This window comes from Ambystoma mexicanum, chromosome 6p (genome assembly GCF_040938575.1).
Source record: "Ambystoma mexicanum isolate Mex_15411 chromosome 6p, UKY_AmexF1_1, whole genome shotgun sequence".
NCBI lineage: Eukaryota > Metazoa > Chordata > Amphibia > Caudata > Ambystomatidae > Ambystoma > Ambystoma mexicanum.
In genome coordinates this window covers 1,198,765,257-1,198,787,029 of record NC_090935.1, presented here as the reverse complement: position 1 = coordinate 1,198,787,029, position 21,773 = coordinate 1,198,765,257, and the positions used below count along the sequence as shown (strand labels likewise).

General features: G+C 48.0%; 1 protein-coding gene across 1 annotated transcript in view; it reads left to right on the top strand.

Moving 5' to 3' along the window:
* Positions 1 to 21,773, top strand: part of RFK (riboflavin kinase) — a 238,573-nt gene that overhangs the window by 158,103 nt on the left and 58,697 nt on the right. Inside the window, exon 3 of the mRNA XM_069625845.1 lies at positions 20,554 to 20,656. Coding sequence (XP_069481946.1) covers positions 20,554 to 20,656 — 103 coding nt within the window. The remainder of the gene's footprint in view (positions 1 to 20,553; positions 20,657 to 21,773) is intronic.

Below are 21,773 nucleotides of genomic sequence, written 5' to 3'. Positions count from 1 at the left end.
CCGAAACCTCCGGAGCCACTAAAGGACCGGGAAAACATTTTTCCACTCACGGGGAGGGGGGAAAACAGCAGAAGAAGCAGCCTTTGCACTCTTCCACACCTGTGAAACTCACCACTCCCCCTAAACAGACAGACAAAACCAGGTCTGCTGATATGTCTAAAACCAGCAAATCTACTCAAGATAAATCCCATAGACTTGCTGAGAGAGTCATTCCCAGTTCCAGAAAATGGTCGAGTGAAGACATAGATAGGGTCATGTCAAGGATGTCTTCTTTGGCTGATTTTTATGATAAAAATCCAGAACATTTCCTCTCGTATGATCCACAAGGGGCGACACCCTCGGGCTCTAATGATCCTATCCCCCCGAGTAAAAAGCCCCGTTTTGAAACACTGATGAGGTCAGACCCCTTCGAGGTACAACCATACTCAAGACCATACTCACTGTATCAAGGAGAGGCTTCCTTTGGTGAGGACCAAGAATTTGGCATGGTAGAAGAGCAAACCGGGACGGGCTACTATGGGGATGATGAGGACCAGGAAGAGGAAGAGGAACACCTGGAAAAATACAAAGTAGATTCCCCGGTAGAGAACGAAGCCCCGGTTACCGACTCCCCGGTCGATAACCAACCCCTCCTAAACGAGGTTCTCGAACGCGCAGTAGAACATTTCCATATTGACACCCACGGTGTCCAGGAGGAGAGGGACTTCGCAGAAGAGTTAGTGGGAGAAAGGAGGCCTGTTGCCCAGACCATCCCTATACTTAAGTCCATTCAGCGAAGAATAGACCCGTCCCTGGTGAACCCGAACCTCACCAGAGCAGTCAATCCCAGGGTTGAAAAACTTTTCAGGGCGGCCCAGTCTGACCCTCTCTATATAAGAGGACATCTGAAGCCAGACTCCCTAGTTGTCACCAACACTCGTAAGAGGGCTGGAACACCCTTGTCATCGTCCGAAGCTCCTCCCGACAAGGAGAGCAAAAAACTATACGGTTTCGGCAGGAAAGTAGCCTCAACGTCCGCCTATCAAGCAAGGATTGCAAACTCCACCACCCTGTTGGCCAGCTACAACTGCCATCAGTGGGAAGAAGTCGCGGCACTCGTAGCATCTGCTCCTGAACCTTTAAAGGGCCAGTTAGCTCGGATTTCCGCAGAGGGTAGAGCCGTGTCTGGTTGCATTTTGAAAGCAACCTTTGACGCCGCGGACAACGCAGGCAGATTGATAGCAGAAGGCACTGTTATCAAAAGACATGCATGGTTACGGCAGTCTGGTTTTAAGGCAGAAACCCAGGCATCATTGTTGGACAAACCGGTGGAAACCGATCTGTTTGGTAAGGCGGTCGAAGACGCACTGAAGAATGCTCAGGACGAATACAAAACACTCAAGTCCCTTGGCCAGTTAATCAATAAACCCCCTAACCAGAGAGGGAATAGTAATTTTCGTCGCCCACGTGGCCAAAATTTCCAGAGGGGATCTAACTATTCCCAGGGGCAGGGTACGCAGTGGAACAACAACCAACAGTCTACCCAGTGTTATGGCAGGGGTAATAGGAGAGGTTGTGGTAAAGGCAGAGGCAGCCCCAGCAAGGGAGGCGGCACGCCTCCACCAAAGCAGTGACGCTCAATTCAGGGTCCCTTCTCACGCAACCCCAGTAGGGGGACGCATTTCCAACTTCACCCAGGCTTGGGAAGGGATCACATCAGACAGATGGGTGCTGTCAACAGTATCCACAGGATATTGTATAGAGCTACTGCAGCGTCCCCGGAACCATCCTCCACGACAAAGAGTACACTCTTTAGAACATCAGAAGATTCTCCTCGAGGAGATCGCCATTCTGCTAGAAAAGGACGCGGTAGAACTCGTCCCGGGACACCAGGTAAACAAGGGTATTTATTCAACTTACTTCCTTGTGCCAAAGAAAGATTTGACAATGCGCCCAGTATTGGACTTACGGCCTGCCAACTAGTATGTCAAGCCCCAAAAGTTTCGTATGACCACGCTACAAGAGGTAATCCCCCTCCTAAAAAAGGGGGATTACATGGCAACCTTGGATATGAAAGATGCTTATTTTCATATTTCCATGTTCCCAGCGCACAGAAAGTATTTGCGCTTCAAGGTGGACAGTCGACACTACCAATTCAAGGTACTGCCCTTCGGGATAGCTTCGGCACCAAGGGTATTCACCAAGGTACTGGCGGTGGCGGCTGCACACCTTCGCAGGGAGGCAATCCCAGTGTGCCCTTATCTGGACGACTGGCTAATAACGGGGGAAACCCCAGGAATTTGCAGGACAAACATTCAAAGGACTATCAACCTCCTCCACGAGTTAGGCTTCTCAATCAACGAGAAAAAGTCAAGCCTGGTGCCAAGCACCTCCAAACAATTCCTAGGAGCAATCCTAGATACTCAAGAGGGGTTGACCTTTCCTTCAGAAGAAAGAATTCGGAATATACTACTGCAAATTCCGCATTATCAGTCCGGTCAACAAATAACGGTACGCAAAGCAATGCGTTTACTGGGCATGATGGCGTCATGTTTTACCTGGTCCCCCACGCGCGCCTACACATGCGTCCCATGTAGGAATGGTTGGCGAAACAGTGGTCTCAGGCAAGTGGTCAGTGGGACGATCTAGTGGTCGTTTTGCCAACACTGGCACAAAGCCTTCACTGGTGGACAAGAGAGAATCTCGCACAGTGGAAACCCTTTTACGATCCCGAAGAACAGGCAGTAGTCACTACAGATGCATGTCTGACGGAGTGGGGAGCTCACCATCTCCACCACACAGCTCAGGGTCTCTGGTCTCACTCAGTGGCCAAGAACCACATCAGCCTGCTAGAGCTTCTGGCAGTATTCAGAGCGCTTCAGGCGTTCGAGCCCCACCTACTAAACCTGCCAGTGCAAATCCGGACGGACAGCACAACAGCCATGTTCTACCTGAACAAGCAAGGAGGGACTCGCTCGCCAAATCTGTCCAAGCTTGCCCAGAAAATCTGGATATGGGCACTCAGACGGAACATCTTCCTGTCATCACAACATGTTCCAGGGGAGCTCAATTCCCTAGCGGATGCTCTGAGCAGAGACTCCCTCCCAGAGGAACACGAATGGGTTCTACACAGAGAGGTCGTAGAAGATCTCTTCTCTCAGTGGGGTTTCCCCACTATAGACTTATTCGCCACAAGCGAAAACAGACAATGCCCAGGATTTGCATCCAGGTTCCCCCAACCAGACTCCCAGGGGAACGCCCTGTGGATGAACTGGTCAGGGATGTTTGCGTACGCTTTTCCACCAACTCCTCTCCTCAGGAAAGTGGTGAACAAGATGAACAGAGTCGATGACGCTCGTCCTAGTTGCTCGCATGTGGGCAAGACAACCGTGGTTCCCACACCTACGCAGGATGGCGGGGTGCGAGCCCATCAAACTTCCAGCCTGGTACAACCTACTGTCCAAGCACCAAGGTCAAACAGTGCACCAGCAACCCAACTCAATGAACCTGGCAGCATGGCTCCTGAGGTCAGAGTTTGGACATCTCAATTTGCCACAGAGGTGTATGGACATCCTAAAGGAATCTAGGAAACCAAACACAAGGCACTGTTACTTTGACAAGTGGAAGAGGTTCGTTATCTGGTGCCAGAGTAGACAAATCAACCCGGTTGATTGCACTCCTTCCACTATTGTTACATACATGCTCCACCTGCTAGATGCAAGATTGGTTTTTAACTCACTGAAAGTACACCTGGCAGCCCTGTCGGCTTACACCACTTCCCATAGCAAGGTTTCATGGTGGAAAGTACCAGTAGTTAAAGCCTTCATGGAAGGAGTAAAGAGACTTCACCCTCCTATTTCAAACCCACCACCAGGGTGGGATCTTAATGTGGTGCTAGCCAAGCTCATGGGCCCCCCTTTTGAACCCATGCATAAAAGCAGTCTCAAACACCTGACTTATAAAACGGCTTTCTTAGTAGCTATTACTTCTATAAGAATGGTCAGTGAAATTCAGGCTCTGTCAGTGCAGGATCCCTTCTTTACTGTCCATAAAGACAAACTGGTTTTACGCACACACCCTAGGTTCTCACCTAAATTTATATCAAAATTCCATGTAAACCAGTCCATCGAGCTTCCGGCTTTCTTCCAGGACCTGCAAAGCTCGGCTGAGGTGAAACTACACACCCTAGATGTGCGTAGGGCGGTCCTCTACTATGTAAATAAAACCAGACCGCTAAGAAAAACAGATCAGCTGTTTGTCTCCGTAGCTACAGGCAGAGAGGGGGATCGCGTCTCGAAAGGTGCCATCTCGAAGTGGATTATTAACTGTATCCAGCTGTGTTACTCACTCTCTGAAAGAACTCTGCCTTTCACGCCAAGAGCCCACTCTACTAGAGGCATTGGGGCCACTCTGGCTTTCATTGCAAATGTACCCCTTGACACCATTTGCAAAGCAGCTACTTGGAGCTCTATTCACACTTTTACTCAACATTACTGCATTGACACCCATTCCAAGGCAGATACACAAGTGGGACAAGCGATTCTAAGACACTTATTTGCTCATGACCCTTCTCACATCCCACCTCCTTCTTCAGGTACTGCTCGCTAATCTATGCACAGCATGTGATCTAAGCTGATTCCACAAGCCTCAGAAGGGATACATTACCCACCGTAATCGTATTTCTGATGCTTGTATCTGCTTAGATTCACATGCGACCCACCCTTCCTCCCCTCTGAGAGAAGGCGCATGATTGCTTGTAGTCTTACCTTTGTCTATCTGCTTGGATTATCTGTACTCATGCTACTCCTCATGCTACCTCATGTCAGGAAAAATACAATCTGAGGATCCTAGACGCGTGAGGGATCTTGGGTACAGTGGACGTCGCACTAGGGATAGTATTACTGGCACGCCCTGTGTCGACGCCCATTTTCGAGTTTCGAAAAACAAACTGTAATACTCCGCAGCTTCCACTAAATGTCGGCCTATGCATAGCATGTGAATCTAAGCAGATACAAGCATCAGAAATACGATTACGGTGAGTAATGTATCATATATATATATATATATATATATATATATATAATTTAACCACAGCTCTAATTTTGAATTGTTGTTTTTTTTAAATGTGCAAAATTATGGAAAATTGTTATGTTTTAAAATTTACATTTTAAAGTCCAGTGTTCCTCATAGGCATAATACGGAGCAGATACTAATTAATTCACTTTGATTTGCATGAATCTCATGTTGTGGTCAGATTTGCTGCACTCTAGTTCTGTCTAATTTTTTGTATTTGTATGTACTTTAGCGCAAACCTAGCTTGGAAGCCGCAGAGGGATATAAAAGTATTTCTCTAGAGAAGTAGCTTCCAATTACTTTTTCTAATGAGCTACTTTTAACTCCTTTCCATGGCTGGCTGAGCAAAGATAGTGAGTTAAAGACTCTAGGTAAGGCTCTAGTAACCGGGACTAATGTCCGGCAAAGGGACTCCCAGGACCTCCACCTGTGTTTGCATAATTTAAGTAACTTTGGGTCGCGCCCTAATTTACTAGGGAAATCCAGACGTGGACCCCATGCTCACTATTCTTAGAGAGAGCACAACTCCACCCTACTGATGAGGTCCAACCAGACCGAAAAACATGTCTCGGGTTGCTATTGGTACTCTTGTTCAGAGGAGAATTGCCTAGCAGGACAAGGAATGATATGTTTTGGATATTTCTCCTCTGTGACAGATAGTAAGCTAAAGACTCTGGGTAAGGCTTGCGTAACCATGACTGTCTGGCAGAGGGACTCCCACGACCCCCCTTGCTTTTTGGCTGAGCGTTTAACCATAAATCAGTGCTGGAGTGTGAGGAATTCTGCGCGACGATATGGGGCGCCATTGAAAAATACATTCCAGTGGCGGCATCAGGGGGATAGGGGGAGAGAATTGGCATAGAGTGCTGAAGTTGCAGCGTTCTAGCACCCGGGAGGCACGCGATCCCTGCAAGAGGGGATGTGGCAACCTTTTGTCTAATGGGTGATTTGGGACTGTGAGAGGGACACTAATAAGTGTTTGGTAAAGTGCTCTTGCTCCCTGTGTAAAGCTCTTGTGGTTTGAGACGGGGGGTGTACTTCAGGTAGCACTCGTGACACATGAAGTAGAACCAGGGTTTGTTTGAATTATCAGAACACCCCAGTTATGTGAGAATAATATTTGGATACTAGTAAAAAATGAGCAATGAAGAGCACAGAAGACTAGACCGTGTTTCAAGGATTACTGTAAGGATTACTGTAATGAACATATACAGTGGCCATCTTGTAGAGGTCCTATCATAGACCACATACATTTAGGTGCAACACCACATAATACTGGCTGGGTGCACTAGGCTGAGAGGCATGCAACATCCAAATGTAGCCATCATTGCAGATGCACTGAGGATTACGGTTATCTGCCATCAGTGAAGTACAGATGGAATATAGAACTGTTCGACCTTCGGTGCAGAATGCGTGTAAAATGTTGAGGGAACAGGAGTGAGACTGTGGTACCAATCTGGGAAGCAGTTGGAGTGACATTGATGCTGTTCAATAGATGGATGAAGACTGAGAGGTAGACTGATGGTGGTGATCAAGCTGATCAAGTGGGCAATGTCTCTAAGTCTCTTCTCCGAGCTCGTCCTATGCCTGACGTAGGACTCTCTTCACTGGTCTGGACTTCCTTTCTTGTGCACCTGATGCCATAACAATGCAATCACAAGAAGTGCCTTATGACTGGTGATTTATTGCACTATCCTCGTATTCTGGAGAAGGGTTCTTCCCACCTGAGTCGCCTCCCTTCCTCCTCTGCTGCTGGAGCAGCCCAATACCCCGTTTGGCGTCCTGTGTGATGTCGTGCACCTGATTCTTCTGCGCCTGTCTTGCTGCTAGGCTGACTGATCAATGAACTTGGAGACCTAAAAGGGAATAAGCCAAAAGAGCCTCCCCTCTACTAGGAGGCCTTCGCCGGAGAGGGAATCTACCTACCTGAAGGTATCATTGACTTAAGAATCCTAAGGCCTTTGCCTGCTGCATTTGTGCATCTGTCCCATTGGAAGGAGGGCTTATCCGGCCGGATGTGGCCCTGAAGAGTCCGGAAAGGACACTGTCTGCTCCTGTCTATCGGCATCTGTCTGCTTCTAGGCCACCTGGTGAGTTTGTCGTATTTTGTGCAGTTCTCAGTCTCTCTCCCCTCTTTCTCTCCATCTTTTGCGCTCTCACTCCATCCATGGTGCTCTCCATCTCACCTATTTACTCCAACTGCTTCTCTCACCTTTTCTACCTCCCTCTTGAAGCCTGGAATAAAAAAGTTCAAAAAGATCTTCTGGTCTCCAACCTATGGACTCCTCATATGGTCTCTTTCCTCACCCCTTTCTCCTGGTCTCCCATTAATGGAGGCACCAGATGGGACGTACTCTTGGTGGGCTTCTCATCCTCTAGGTGCATCATTGATGGCTATCCTGGGGCCCAGGGCTCTCAGCCCAACCTTCTTCTTCTTGATAGGAGTCTTCCGTCTCATCAACCTCCTACCGCCAATCCTCCAAGGTGAACCCCTTTCCCCTTCTCCACCTCTGGTGGGCGTACTACGTCCCTGTACCCCTCCTCTGCTTCATAGGTGGTAACTAGATCCACCTTGCTACCCTCAACTCTTGTTGGGCCGTCAAACACGCTTCTCATATCCGTCTCCCTTTTGAAGACTTTGACCTCCACGTTTTTGCCCTCACTGAGACGTGGTTCACTGCCAGCTCTGTCACTGCTTTTGACACACTCTTGCCTGACGGTTACAAGATCCTGTCCAAGCTCAGGCCTAACTGGTCTGGAGGTGGAGTGGCCTTGATCTTACCTGACTGGATCCTTGCTACCATCATTCCCACTCAATCCTACACCTCCTTTGAATGCTTTGTCTGCAGGCTCAGTGTCTCTCCTACACTTTCGCTGACTTCTGCCACCATCTACAGGACCCCTGGTCTGGTCGCCCTCTTCCTCTCGGAGTGGTCTAACCACCCCTATTCCCTTCTTGCCTCTAACTCCAAACTTCTCCTGAGTGACTTCAACATTCACCTTGACTCTCCCAAGGCGGCCACTGGACTCTTCCGCAGCTTCTGCAATGTTCTCTCCATCACCATTCATCCCTCTCGTCCGACGCACTCTGCCAGACATACCTTGGATGCTCGTACCTCCTTAGATATTCCGATCTCCAACCCCCTCACTACGCCTCTCTCCTGGTCTGACCATTCCCTCCTGTCCGGTCATCTGGATCTCTTTAGTCCCCCCGCTAAGCCTCTGCCTGCACTGCCTATCTCCTTCTGTCATTTGACTGATGAAGCAAGTGTCAGTTGCAGCCTTTGCTGCCACTTTCATCCCACCTCCCATATTGACTCTGCCCTTGCTAATCAAAGCTTTCTATCATCAACACCCTGGATAGCATTGCCCCTGTCATGAGGATCTGAATGAAGCCTGCCTCCAAGTGCCACCCCTGGTATAACTCTGACCTAACCTCTCTGAAACGCAAGTACAGAGCAGCTGTGCGGCAGTGGCAGGCATCAGACGCATCCTCTGACAAACTGGCCCGTTTCCTTCTCCAAAGGCAAAACAGACTCTCCATTCACTCGAAGAAGAGGGCTCCCATCCAAGCTTGCATCTCCGGAGCCACTAACCACTCTTGTGAGCTGTTTAAAATATGCAAGGAACTCGCCAATCCTTCTGCAGTCTCCACTTCTGCCCTGCCTTCCCTGACCCTCTTTACCACTCTGGCTTCCCACTTTCTTTCCAAACCTCAGGACATTTTGTCCTCATTCTCCTCTTCCCCCTCGCTCCCCAGCTGTCATTCCTCCCTTGACTCTCCTCTCCCCTTTCCCTACTTCTCTCCTCCTTCTCTTCTATAGTACCGGATGAGGTCTCTAGACTAGTCTGCTCTATGAAAGTCTCCCCCAAACAGGTGCTCCCCTGCTCCTCCATAACGATCAATGACAACATTGCCTCCCTTGCGCCTTCCCTGGCTGATTTCTCTAACCACGCCTTTGCCACTGGCTCCTTCCTTCTTCCCCTCAAGCACTCCCTGATGCACCCCCTCTTCTGACCCCTCCTGCCCTGCTTACTGTTGCCCTATCTCCATCAGCCCCTTCCTGTGCAAACTCCTGGAGAAGCTGGCCATCTCCCAACGGACTCAACACATCAAATCTGTCTGCTGTCTCCATGACTACCAGTCTTGCTTAAGAGCTGCCAGAGGCACAGAAACTGCTCTACTGAACACCTGTGATGACTTGCTCTCTAAACTTGACTTTAACTCGCCATCCGTTCTCATCCTGTTGAATCTTTACTCTTCCTCGATACAGTCAATCATGCAATCCTGACAAAAATTGGCTCCATGACACCCTGGACATCACAAGCCCTGGCACTGGACTGGTTGACGTCCTTCCTCTCCAACCGACTTTCCCAGGTTCAACTTGACCTTTTTCTTTCCCCTATCGCACTCTCCACCTGCGGCGTCCCTCAAGGCTCTATCCTCTCATTGTGGCTTTTCAACATCTACCCTTCCCCTTTGGCCCACTTGAGCTCTTCCTTCTCTCCTCCCTTCCAGTGTTATTGTAACGCTCACCTGGAATCCACGGGGCCGTCACTCAGCCTGTTCTGACCTCTTACGACCTCGAACCCTTCCCTGGAGTCTACTCGACTGGAGACTGGGCCTGAAACTCAGGATTGGTAGAGTTTAACTCCCTATTGTCTCTGTGTGTTTGAACCCCTACTTCTCCGGGGTCCAACCCTTCCCTTTGATCCACAGCTCGCCTTGTTTTCTTGGAAAGTGTGCTCTCCATCCTACTTTCAGCACAGGGGCGCGTTGATTGATGCGGGCTCGTTGCTGCCTAGTTACTTCACTGGCAAGAGTCCGACAGGTAATGAGTCTTTTGAACAGTTCTCTAACTGCGTTCCTTTCCTTCCTTAGATGATGGCTGGCGTCGGGGGATGGTGACGTGCTGCTGAGATGAGTAGCGCTAAAGGTGAGTGAGAGCGCGATGCGACCCTTTCGTATTTGTATTGAACGGAGTTCTTTTTCTGTGTCTTTTAGGTGCCGCAACGTTTTCAGCGTGGATGCCGGTTATGAAGAAGAAATGCGGTGCGTAAGCGCGGTATGCGGCGCCTCTAGATGTTTCCACGCTAACCTGGAGTGTCTTTTCCCTCTTGCAGATGGATGAGAAGTTCTAGAGACCGAGTTCCCCCAGAGCGGCTGGGATTCAGATAAGCGTTTTGAAGCTTGTACAGTCTTTAAAAATAAGCAAAGATTTGCTGAATGCTTACTAATGCCTTTTTTCTGTTCTTTTCCCTTTTCCTTAGGAAGCGGCGTGCCGGGATGGGAAGGACACCGCCGAAGATGCCCGCCGAACAGAAGGAGCGATGAATGATGGGCAGAAGCGCCGCAAGGTAAGGCTGTTCCTAACGGTGTTCTTGTTCTTGCAGGAGCTGAGCGCAGAAGAAAGATGCAGGCCTACTGGAGACCGATCCGAACACGGTGAGTGTCACGCTGCAGGTGCAGAAAACACAAAGCATGTTTCTCAGCCTGGGCGTGGCTTAAATAGTCTCTGGGTATCCCAGGTGTCTCTGGGCTGAACCACACCCAAAAGATAAGACTGCACATGCAGTTCAGGGAACCGAAATATGTGGGGGCATCCATCTTTGGAGGGATGGAGAGGCCCTTGAGGGCCATGTAGGTGATAGTGGCCTGGCTCCAGCCTGACATCTTGGTGGGCTGGGGACATGAGGGGCAGGAATCATGACAGTTATGCAGATGACACGCAGCTCTCAGTCAAGCTTTGCTTCTCTTCCTCCTCCTCTCTCATCCCTGTCCGACTGCTATTCAGTCATGGTGGGCTGCCAATGATCTCTGCCTTAATGCTAGTAAGACTGAGATCCTTTTCATTGGGACGCTAGCTCCCAACTTCCTTCCTTCTCTCCCTCTCTCTCTCCCTCTGGCCGCCCTCTATGGGTCCCCTCCCCTCACCCTTTTGTGAGGCAAAACAACTTGTTGGTTAGTGGGATGACAAACTGCGGATAATGATGGGCGCTGGGGGGCTTCAATGGCCCAGGCATGTAGCGATTATGTTTAGGTATAGGTTCATGGTCAGATCAGAACAATCTTCTTTGTGCTTAAAACTTATTGCTTTATTATTGCTTTTGCAATTCCACACGGTAAAAATGAAACATCATAGTGGCAGATAACGACAGTCATTAACCCATTGGTGAGTGCAAACAGCCGACGTGCGTTTCGACCCAAGTCTTTTTCAGGGCAAGTAGAGTAGTAAGATGAGCTCTGAATAGGGCTGGTGGCTGGTCCTCCCGAGTCCGAGAATGCATTCTCGCTACAGGATACAGGATCCACGCTCCCCTCCGCTGGACACAGCATCAGATCAGGCTAATCAGCCCAACTGGCACCCGGACTCGGGAGGACCAGCCACCAGCCCTATTCAGAGCTCATCTTGCTACTCTACTTGTCCTGAAAAAGACTTAGGTCGAAACGTGCGTCGGCTGTTTGCACTCACCAATGGGTTAATGACTGTCGTTATCTGCCACTATGATGTTTCATTTTTACCGTGTGGAATTGCAAAAGCAATAATAAAGCAATACGTTTTAAGCACAAAGAAGATTGTTCTGATCTGACCATAAACCTTTCTCTAAACATAATCGCTACATGCCTGGGCCATTGAAGCCCCCCAGCGCCCATCATTATCCGCAGGTTGTCATCCCACTAACCATTCAGCCATTTGGGGATATGGAGTTGGTCCCCAGACGAACAAGGAGTGAGGCTGCAGGTTGACTTACCTAGTGGTTCTAAAGAAAAGTACACGGTAGGTAGGGATTCCCGACCCAGATAACTCCAATCAATTGAAAGCAAAAAAACTTGTCTTTGATTCCTCTCTCCTTCTTTCCTTGCTTCATGGACCTTGGCAAGGATGCCCACTAGCGACTGCACCTCCTCAGAGGTATTCTCCCTTTCTGCACCTTCCCCCAGAAACTCAGTCTCCAGAGCTCTGGTCCTCTCTAGGCTTGATTACTGTGACATCCTCTGCCTCAATCTTTCTTCTTCCTTCTTCCTCCTTCCTCCCTTCATCTCCTTCAACTAATCCAGAATAGGACTGCAAGACTTATTCTTGGCCTCAAGCCCAGGGACTCCCCTTCCCTTAGCACTTGCACCTCGCCTCTTCACCCTTTCCCTTCCAGCTTAGCACTTGTTCCGCATACCCCCACGCACTTGTTCTGCAATTGCACGATCCAAATGTCATAAGGCCTAGTAGGACCGTTATTGTATCTTTCTCCATAGTTCCCCCTCCCTTTTTTGTCTTGTGGCACCTTGAAACACCATTTGTTGTATAGGCGCCTTACAAATTTCCAATAAATAAATAACCTCAATACAGTAAAACTAACCAAAAGCAGCGATCACAATGTGTGTATCCCCTTAATGCGTGCGATACACTGACCTCCGTAATAGTGTAATAGTGGAGTGTTTCAGACAGACTGGTGGTTAGTCACCTCAAACTCTGGCCTTAAATGCATCATTTGCTTGTCAGTAAATAAATGACTAATCCTTGTGTAACCAGAGACTGTATCCTCAGTCTTTCTATTGAAAGTGAACCCATTCCAATTTTTAGTTGCCACTACAGCATGCATATAAAGAAAAAGAAGGCTTGTGATTTAAAGTGCACCAATATTCAGCGCGCTGTATTCTTAGAAGTAGTCACTTTAACACAGCTATTGTCAATAACTGATGCTGCTCAGCCACGCATCGGGCATAGAAACATCAAAAAATCAAATATTTTGTGTGTTGCTTTTGGGATCTCTGCCAGGAAGTTCTTCACTCGCTGTATTCAGTGTGCTCTAAGAGTTGCACTGATGGTCCAATGGACTTTCGTCCTCTATGTGCACCTGCCGAACCATGTTATCCCGCTGGTTCTCAGGAAGCTCTGCCTATTTGGCTCCATATTGATTTTGACCGCTCCTTACTGGGCCCGGAGAACGTGATACCCGGAGTTGATGTCCATCTGCCCTCCCCGTTGCCTTCTGAAGCTATTGAATCTGCTCTCCCAGTCAGAGGGGCGGCGGCTCATCCGAGCCACACCAGCTTGGTTGCTGAGGCTCAGATATAAGGAGTGGAATTTGTTAGATGACTTACTGGACATGATCCTCTCTGCTCAGAGGCCTTCCACCAAGTACATTTTTGCCTGTGGGTGGGGAATTTGTTGGCTTGGTGTTTGGAGTGGAATCTGGAGCCTTTTACTTGTCTTTCATCCTCTGTTCTGGACTTTCTGCTTTCCTTGGCCCAGACAGGCATGCAGATTGGCACTGCGAAGGGGTCCCTTGCCCTGGTTTCGTTTTTCAAGAGGATCCCTGAACCGTGCTTATTCTTCACAAGATCCACTCTTGCACAATTTTCACAGGATTGTGCAACACGTTTCCTGCACTCCAGTTTGTTCTCCCATTGTATTTAAATGTACACATACTTTTCAAGAAAACTGCAATACCGCAGTTATGGTGAATGCTGACAGGACATATCTGTCCACGTCCTGGGAAACAATGAGGGCAAGACAAACAAAACGATAAGATCGCTAACACGTGTTTATTTTGTTCATAGTCCTGGAGATCTGTTGCTATTGCCAACCATTGACAGAGGAGGTACGAGTATAAAGGACAGAATTTACAAGTCGTAACATGCATCGTTTCCAACTTAATGACTTGTTTAAATACAGCTGTTTAATTTGAAGGTAGTATTTTTTACTTCCTTAACGGTAGGTTGAGCAACCTTAAAGAACAAGAACACAGGGGCTCATGCCTTTAATGCCAATGTGGAAAAGAAATCTGCTAGAACAGCCCAGTTTCCATCAAATTTGTGAACAAACCACAATAATAAAATGTCCAGCAGTATTATTCTACCTGCCCTCCCACCCCCAATCGGCAGTGCCATTGAGGAAGTAAGAAATCCTACCTTTAAATTAAAGAGCTGTTTTAAGTCAAGTACGGACAGATGCATCCTCACAACATCCAATTTAATTGCGGTGTTGCAGTTCGCGTTTAAAGTATTGCCACAAATATGTGGTCAAAGCAATAATGTTCGGGACCCTTTCCTCATTGCAAATAAATATGTAAATTGAACTTTTTTGTTGCTTTGATGGCATAACTGCAAGTTCATTTTCTTTACAGCTCTAATTTTCTTTTTTTGTTTCAGATCCATTTAAATTTTATGTGTATTTTGTTTATTTTGTGAATTGTGTTTGTGTTATTTTTAATACCGTTGCGTGCAGAATTATTTCACACTTTTAACATCTAGCAGAGTTATAAGGGCTCTTAAAATGGCTGTTGCTTGTGATTTATTCGTGAGGGCAGTAATGGTTACAAATTCAATTTGGTATTTAAGGGGGAGACCAGGGTAACGTAGACTAAGGTCAATCCTGGTTACATAAACTAGAAAAGAGGGTATGTAGAGACTGAATGTATACACTGTAATATACAAGAAACCATCTCTTTGTAATGTGGGGAAGAGGAAAGATTCAATTTGCTTAATTCCTTATATAGTTACAAATCACGTTAGAAAATGTTTTAATTAGAATCAATAAAAAATTATTTATATAGTAAAATAGAAAACCACTCTTAAAACATTATTTATGTGTTAACTATAAAACCTCTAGGTATTTCCAACAGATAAATGAGCCTAGTAGGGCAAAATTACATATACCACATTACTAAACAGGTAATCTGTTGACAATTCAGTCAGTCTCAATATATTAACATTCATAACAATTCTAGTGATGAAAAACAAAAAGAATAATTAATCATATTTCTTTTTAGAGATACAGATGAACACTTTTCATTAATTTGTTGTATTAAAATGAATCTCTCATTTATTAATTATTTCAAAGATAATTAGTCTCTAATATTAAGTCTCCTCTCTATTAAAGACCATACCCATCCGACTTGCTGCGACTCGAATTAGGTAGCGAAGATCATCAATTCCTTCTTTGTCTCTTCCTAAATTATGACAAAGCAATCTGATGGGAGGTCACTAGCTCATAAAGTACCTATATAGGCATATACATTGTTAATCTTTAATTTAGAATGGCTGTTCACTTACTTATGTGTTTCACTCGAGTGTCTTGTGAATAGGCTCGTTTAATAACAAGAAAGCTTTCCGGAGAATTTAATTGTAGTCCCTCTCGAGTCAAATACTTCCGGGACTGCAGAGACCCTGATAATATAATGATGAAATGAACAATGACCCGAGAATTAAAAAAAACTATGTGAAGCCACCCCTACACCCATAGGATAAAGATATCCCCATTGCCTATTACGGACTTTCGAAGTAAGTCATTTTCTAATTAAGAATCGCAATGATATTAGAACCATACCGCGTGAATAGAAAAATAACACATTGTGCTATATAACTACCATTGTGAAAATGATTGCATGGCTACCTACTGTTCGCATTATTTGATTGCAGTGAGCCGCTTAATTTCACTACGCGACTCGAGAGGGACTAGAATTTAATTCTCCTAAAGCATCCTTGTTGTTAAACAAGTCTACTCACAAGACACCCGAGTGAAACACATTAATTTAGAATGGCTGTTCACTTAAAGATTGGCAAATTATATGCCTATATAGGTACTTTATGAGCTAATGACTGCCCATCGCATAGCTTTATCATTTAGGAAGAGAGAAAAAGAAGCAATTGATCTTCACTACCTAATTCGAGTCAGATCGGTAAGTCTTTAATGGAGAATAGACATAATATCTGATTCAGACTAATTGTCTTTGAAATAATGAATACATTCGATTAATTTTAATACAATGAACAACTAATGAAAAGTGTTAACCTGTATCTCTAAATGGTTAGAAATTCAGCAACAGGATTGTAAACAATCTCTGGCTGCATTATTAGGAAATTGTCTATTGGACCTTCAGAGGGACTTTAGCTAATATTAAACAATTTACATCAAGGTGGACAATCTAGTTTTAATAAAATAAATTTACTAATCGCACATTCAGTACAGTATTTCCGGGATGAAAAATTATTATGCAAACTTTTCTGCCTGTGCCCCATCAATGGTGCCAATCCCTAGGAATTGGTCTTCCTCACTGCCAATTTATCAGGCCACCTACAAAAAGAACCAAGAGTTTCGAAGTGGGTTCCTACTCTAAGCTGCAAAATACAATCTTTTGCAGCATTTGTCATGACATATTTCAACATATGACTGATTCGGGATGTTCTGAGAATCTGAAGTGAAAGCGATTGCACCTAAAAATAAGTCATATATTTTCGTTTTCCATTGGAGACTGTTGTAAAGGTTGTTTTATAATATTGTATGTACGTGTGCCTCTCTTGCGCTGCTTTGTCTCTTGGGCCGCCTCTCGATTGCTCTCTCTCTCTCTCTCGCTCTCTCTCTTGGGCCACCTCTGGCTTGCTCTCTCCCTTTTGTTGGGCCACCTCTCCCTTGCTCTCCCTTTCTCTTGGTCCACCTCTCGCTTGCTCTCCCTTTCTCTTGGTCCACCTCTGGCTTGTGCTCTCTTTCTCCGGCCACCTCTCTGGCTTTGTCTCGCGCTCCCTCTCTCTGGCTTTGTCTCACGCTCCCTTTCTCTGGCTTTGTCTCGCGCTCCCTTTCTCTGGCTTTGTCTCGCGCTCCCTCTCTCTGGCTTTGTCTCGCGCTCCCTCTCTCTGGCTTTGTCTCGCGCTCCCTCTCTCTGGCTTTGTCTCGCGCTCCCTCTCTCTGGCTTTGTCTCGCGCGCCCTCTCTCTGGCTTTGTCTCGCGCTCCCTCTCTCTGGCTTGCCCTCCCTCTCTCTGTCTTGCCCTCCCTCTCTCTGTCTTGCCCTCCCTCTCTCTGTCTTGCCCTCCCTCTCTCTGTCTTGCCCTCCCTCTCTCTGTCTTGCCCTCCCTCTCTCTGTCTTGCCCTCCCTCTCTCTGTCTTGCCCTCCCTCTCTCTGTCTTGCCCTCCCTCTCTCTGTCTTGCGCTCCCTCTCTCTGGCTCGCCCTCCCTCTTTCTGGCTCGCCCTCCCTCTTTCTGGCTCGCCCTCCCTCTTTCTGGCTCGCCCTCCCTCTTTCTGGCTCGCCCTCCCTCTTTCTGGCTCAGTCTCGCCCTCCCTCCCTCTCTCTGGCTCTGTCTCGCGCTCCCTCCCTCTCTCTGGCTCTGTCTCGCGCTCCCTCCCTCTCTCTGGCTTTGTCTCGCGCTCCCTCCCTCTCTCTGGCTTTGTCTCGCGCTCCCTCCCTCTCTCTGGCTTTGTCTCGCGCTCCCTCCCTCTCTCGGGCTTTGTCTCTGGCTCCCTCCCTCTCTCTGGCTTTGTCTCGGGCTCCCTCCCTCTCTCTGGCTTTGTCTCGGGCTCCCACCCCCTCTCTGGCTTTGTTTTGCACTCCCTCCCCCTCTCTGGCTTTGTCTCGCCTGGCTTTGTCTTGCTCCCTCTCACGTGCTCCCTCTCTGGCTTACTCGTGCTCTCCCTCTCTGGCTTTGTCTCATGCGCTCCCTCTATATTGTGCACGCTCCCCCCTCTCTTGTGCACGCTCCCCCCTCTCTTGTGCACGCTCCCCCCTCTCTTGTGCACGCTCCCCCCTCTCTTGTGCACGCTCCCCCCTCTCTTGTGCACGCTCCCCCCTCTCTTGTGCACGCTCCCCCCTCTCTTGTGCACGCTCCCCCCTCTCTTGTGCACGCTCCCCCCCTCTCTTGTGCACGCTCCCCCCTTTCTCTTGTGCACACCCCCCTTTCTCTTGTGCACGCCCCCCTTTCTCTTGTGCACGCCCCCCTTTCTCTTGTGCACGCCCCCCTTTCTCTTGTGCACGCCCCCCCTTTCTCTTGTGCACGCCCCCCCTCTCTCTTGTGCACGCTCCCCCCTCTCTCTTGTGCACGCTCCCCCCTCTCTCTTGTGCACGCTCCCCCCTCTCTCTTGTGCACGCTCCCCCCTCTCTCTTGTGCACGCTCCCCCCTCTCTCTTGTGCACGCTCCCCCCTCTCTCTTGTGCACGCTCCCCCCTCTCTTGTGCACGCTCCCCCCTCTCTTGTGCACGCTCCCCCCTCTCTCTTGTGCATGCTCCCCTCTCTCTTGTGCATGCTCCCCCCTCTCTCTTGTGCATGCTCCCCCCCTCTCTCTTGTGCATGCTCCCCCCCTCTCTCTTGTGCATGCTCCCCCCCTCTCTCTTGTGCACGCGCCCCCCCTCTCTCTTGTGCACGCGCCCCCCCTCTCTCTTGTGCACGCTCCCCCCTCTCTCTTGTGCACGCTCCCCCCTCTCTCTTGTGCACGCTCCCCCCTCTCTCTTGTGCACGCGCCCCCCTCTCTCTTGTGCACGCGCCCCCCTCTCTCTTGTGCACGCTCCCCCCTCTCTCTCTTGTGCGCGCTCCCTCACTCTCTTGTGCGCGCTCCCTCCCTCTCTCTTGTGCGCGCTCCCTCCCTCTCTTGTGCGCGCTCCCCCCTCTCTCTCTCTTGTGCGCGCTCCCCCCTCTCTCTCTCTTGTGCGCGCTCCCCCCTCTCTCTCTCTTGTGCGCGCTCCCCCTCTCTCTCTCTCTCGTGCGCGCTCCCCCTCTCTCTCTCGTGCGCGCTCCCCCTCTCTCTCTTGTGCACGCTCCCCCCTCTCTCTTGTGCGCGCTCCCCCTCTCTCTCTGTTGTGCGCGCTCCCCCTCTCTCTCTCTTGTGCACGCTCCCCCCTCTCTCTCTTGTGCGCACGCTCCCCCCTCTCTCTCTTGTGCGCACGCTCCCCCCTCTCTCTCTTGTGCATGCTCTCTCTCTTTCTCTCGCGCTGTGGCTCGTGCTCCCTCTTTATTGCGATGTGGCTCGTACACTCATGCACTTTCCCCTTTGATATGCTGTGCCTTCCCTTGTGTCTGATCTTCCCGGTCATAGGCTATTGCAGGGGAAAGTTCAATGCTGCCAAGTATCTTTTTGCAGTGATTTTATTGCAGTACAGCAGCCAGGTGTGACTGTTCAGTAATTTCACACGGGCGGGGGGGGGGGGGGGGGGTAACCATTGGGATTATGAGGGCTGAAAGGGGAGGGTTGTGGGTGAGAAGACTGGGGGGGGTTAGGTTAGTGAGTGAAGAGATAGACTGGAGGATTGTTTAGCTGGTGTGTTGATGCATGCAGGTCTGAAGTACCTGATCCCTCTATGTCGTGGATGCTTGGGGGTAGTTATATATACACCGAACTTAGATTTACTGGGCTGTTTATGCTTTGTCTCACCTCACGTTTACAGCCCACCCTATCCCTCCGCAATATTTGTATTCTTGCAGGAAGAAAATGTTGCAATGCTGTTAAAGCGGAATCGGCAAAATAAAACATTTTTTTTTAAAGTTAAGTTTAGCTGCATGAAGCGGTTTTAAATAAGTCATTACTCAATGTTGAGACAGTGAGTTTTCTTTAAATGCTGAGTAGCCTATGTACATAAAGTTAGCTCTTGGCATTTATTGGGATAAACATGCAACAGGGAATATTCCCTACGTTGTATGTGGTTTGGTTTCTTGCGAGTGCCCTTTCTCAAAGTTAATAAGATCTAGTAAAAAGGGTACATTGTGTTTTCCCACTTTATCTCCAATGTAATCATCAACTTACAGATCTATTGTATGTTATTATACTTAAACCTGAAGTATCACTTTGTATTTAATTTCTGATGTGAGGTATATTTTTACTATTATATCCGATTAGTGCAAACACTGGTTAGTGCACCGTTTTTCTTTCTCTGCTGTTACAGAAAATATTTAAGGCCTAGACCTTGGATGAAGTGAAGAGTAGAGGTAGTATCACAATGTTGCTAGCAAGGACTTGAACCATAACCGTAGGAAGGATTTCTGTAGACAGTTCACTGGGCATGCAAATGCTACGAATTGGTTCTTGCTTACTCCCCCATCCCTGCACCACCGATCTCGCTGTCGACAAGAAGAGGCTCCGAATTAGTCATTAAACCCTCAGCGTGTGCGGGAGCCAATTGGGTTACTCCAAATCCGAGCTAAATCTACCGATGCAAGCCCGGGTTTGGAGCAACCAGAGTGCTCTGCGCACCCGCCCTCCATCAGTGCTACTGTTTTCCCTCCTCTTCTGCCTCGCGCCCCCAAATGGAGCCCCTCAAAACCCCCCCACCACACCCTATTTACCTTAAATGGGCATCTCCGCCCGGCTTCTCAGCCTGCTTCTCTCCATCCGAATGGCTGCCTGGTAAGCCATGGAAATGGACGAGGGGGGGGGGGGGGGGGGTCAGAGCAGAGTCCTGCCTTCTATTTCCATGGCAACTTTGACTGCTTCTGCGAACGAACAGCCGGGTCCGACCTCCCCTCCCCCCAATGGCAGTAATCCTGCATTCTGTGGGTTTCACCGGCCTGGTATCAGCACTCGGCCCCGTGTTGTCGCCCTCTCTTCACTTGGTCCTGTAACTTGGGGCCCAGGTCCATTACCAGCCAGTGAAGCCTACAGAACCTGGGATTATTGCTTAATTGTATATTCCACTCAACCCTGCCTCACCATTCTCGCTGTCGACAAGAAGACGAAGAGAAAACGTTCACAAAATTAACAAACAGTTCTCAAATGATTTTTATTATTATTTTCTTTTTTAAGGAAACTCACATTATACATACCTTCGACGAAGATTTTTATGGAGAAACGCTTAGTGTCGTTATAGCTGGCTTCATTAGACCAGAAAGCAACTTCACTTCAGTCGGTAAGTAACCAAAAAAACATTGCTTTATTGCCCCAACGGTTGTTTGACACATTAAGCATTAAGTAACAAAAATGTAATTTTGTAGCACTGGTCTATGTTTATTAATTGAGAACCGCTACACATCTGTCTATCCTCTCCACACATTCTTAAGCCACAATATTTATTATTTTGAAAGGAAGAGCAGTCCAGCCAAGCATTGTGCTATCCATGGCAAGAAGTGATTTCAAGAAATTCATTTGTGTTTGTTTGACTTTGTCGTCCTATAAATGCTGCCTGCTTTCATGTGGGATGTAGCCATTCCGTCTACAACACTGCACGGCTGTGTTTACCACCTTTTCGTTGTTACTCGCCATTTGATTTACTGTTATGAGCTCGCTTTTTATGCCATTTTATGTTAGTCTGATTTGAAGGCTTGATTGGCCTCTTAATACTCTATGGCCGGAGAGCGGAATTATGGTTTGCAATCAAAGTCTCGAATTTGGTACTGGCAAGTATTTTTAGCTGACAGTTTTTATGGGCAGTTTGGAGAAATTTAAAGGTTTTAGTCGTGATGTTGCATTTACTAGCTAGCCCCACTCCCTGCCTGTTCCGCCATGATCCGTCAATTCTAGGCACAACACAGCTAACCTAAGTCAATAGAAACTAGACCCCCAATGCCACCTCCTGTAGCTTCCTGTTCTTGTTTTCACTTATTCATAATTACTACAACATACAAGCATTTAGCAAGACCCTTCTACAAAGGTGGAAAAAGCAATATGTACTCATAGTAGTGAGCAGTAAATCAAAATCAATTTTCCCTGTTGGGGTGGTGGTAGGTTTTGCAATGCACATGTGCCTAGAATAAGTTATCCTTGCCTCCGTATAGATTATTTCATGCAATCTTGATCTGCCACTTGTCCTGATGGCTCTGAAAAGCTGCCACTTCTACAACTATTGTCACTTCCACAGAGCCCTATATGTGCTATTCCGATAGCTTACTTGGGCTGCCTGTGTGCTGCTTTCATCTGCTAAGCACTGACTTTGTACTCTGAACATATGTCGCACACGGACTGAGAATGGGTATGAGCCTATTGCTAGGATACTGAAAGGGATAGTTGCCTGTGTGCCACCTCCATTA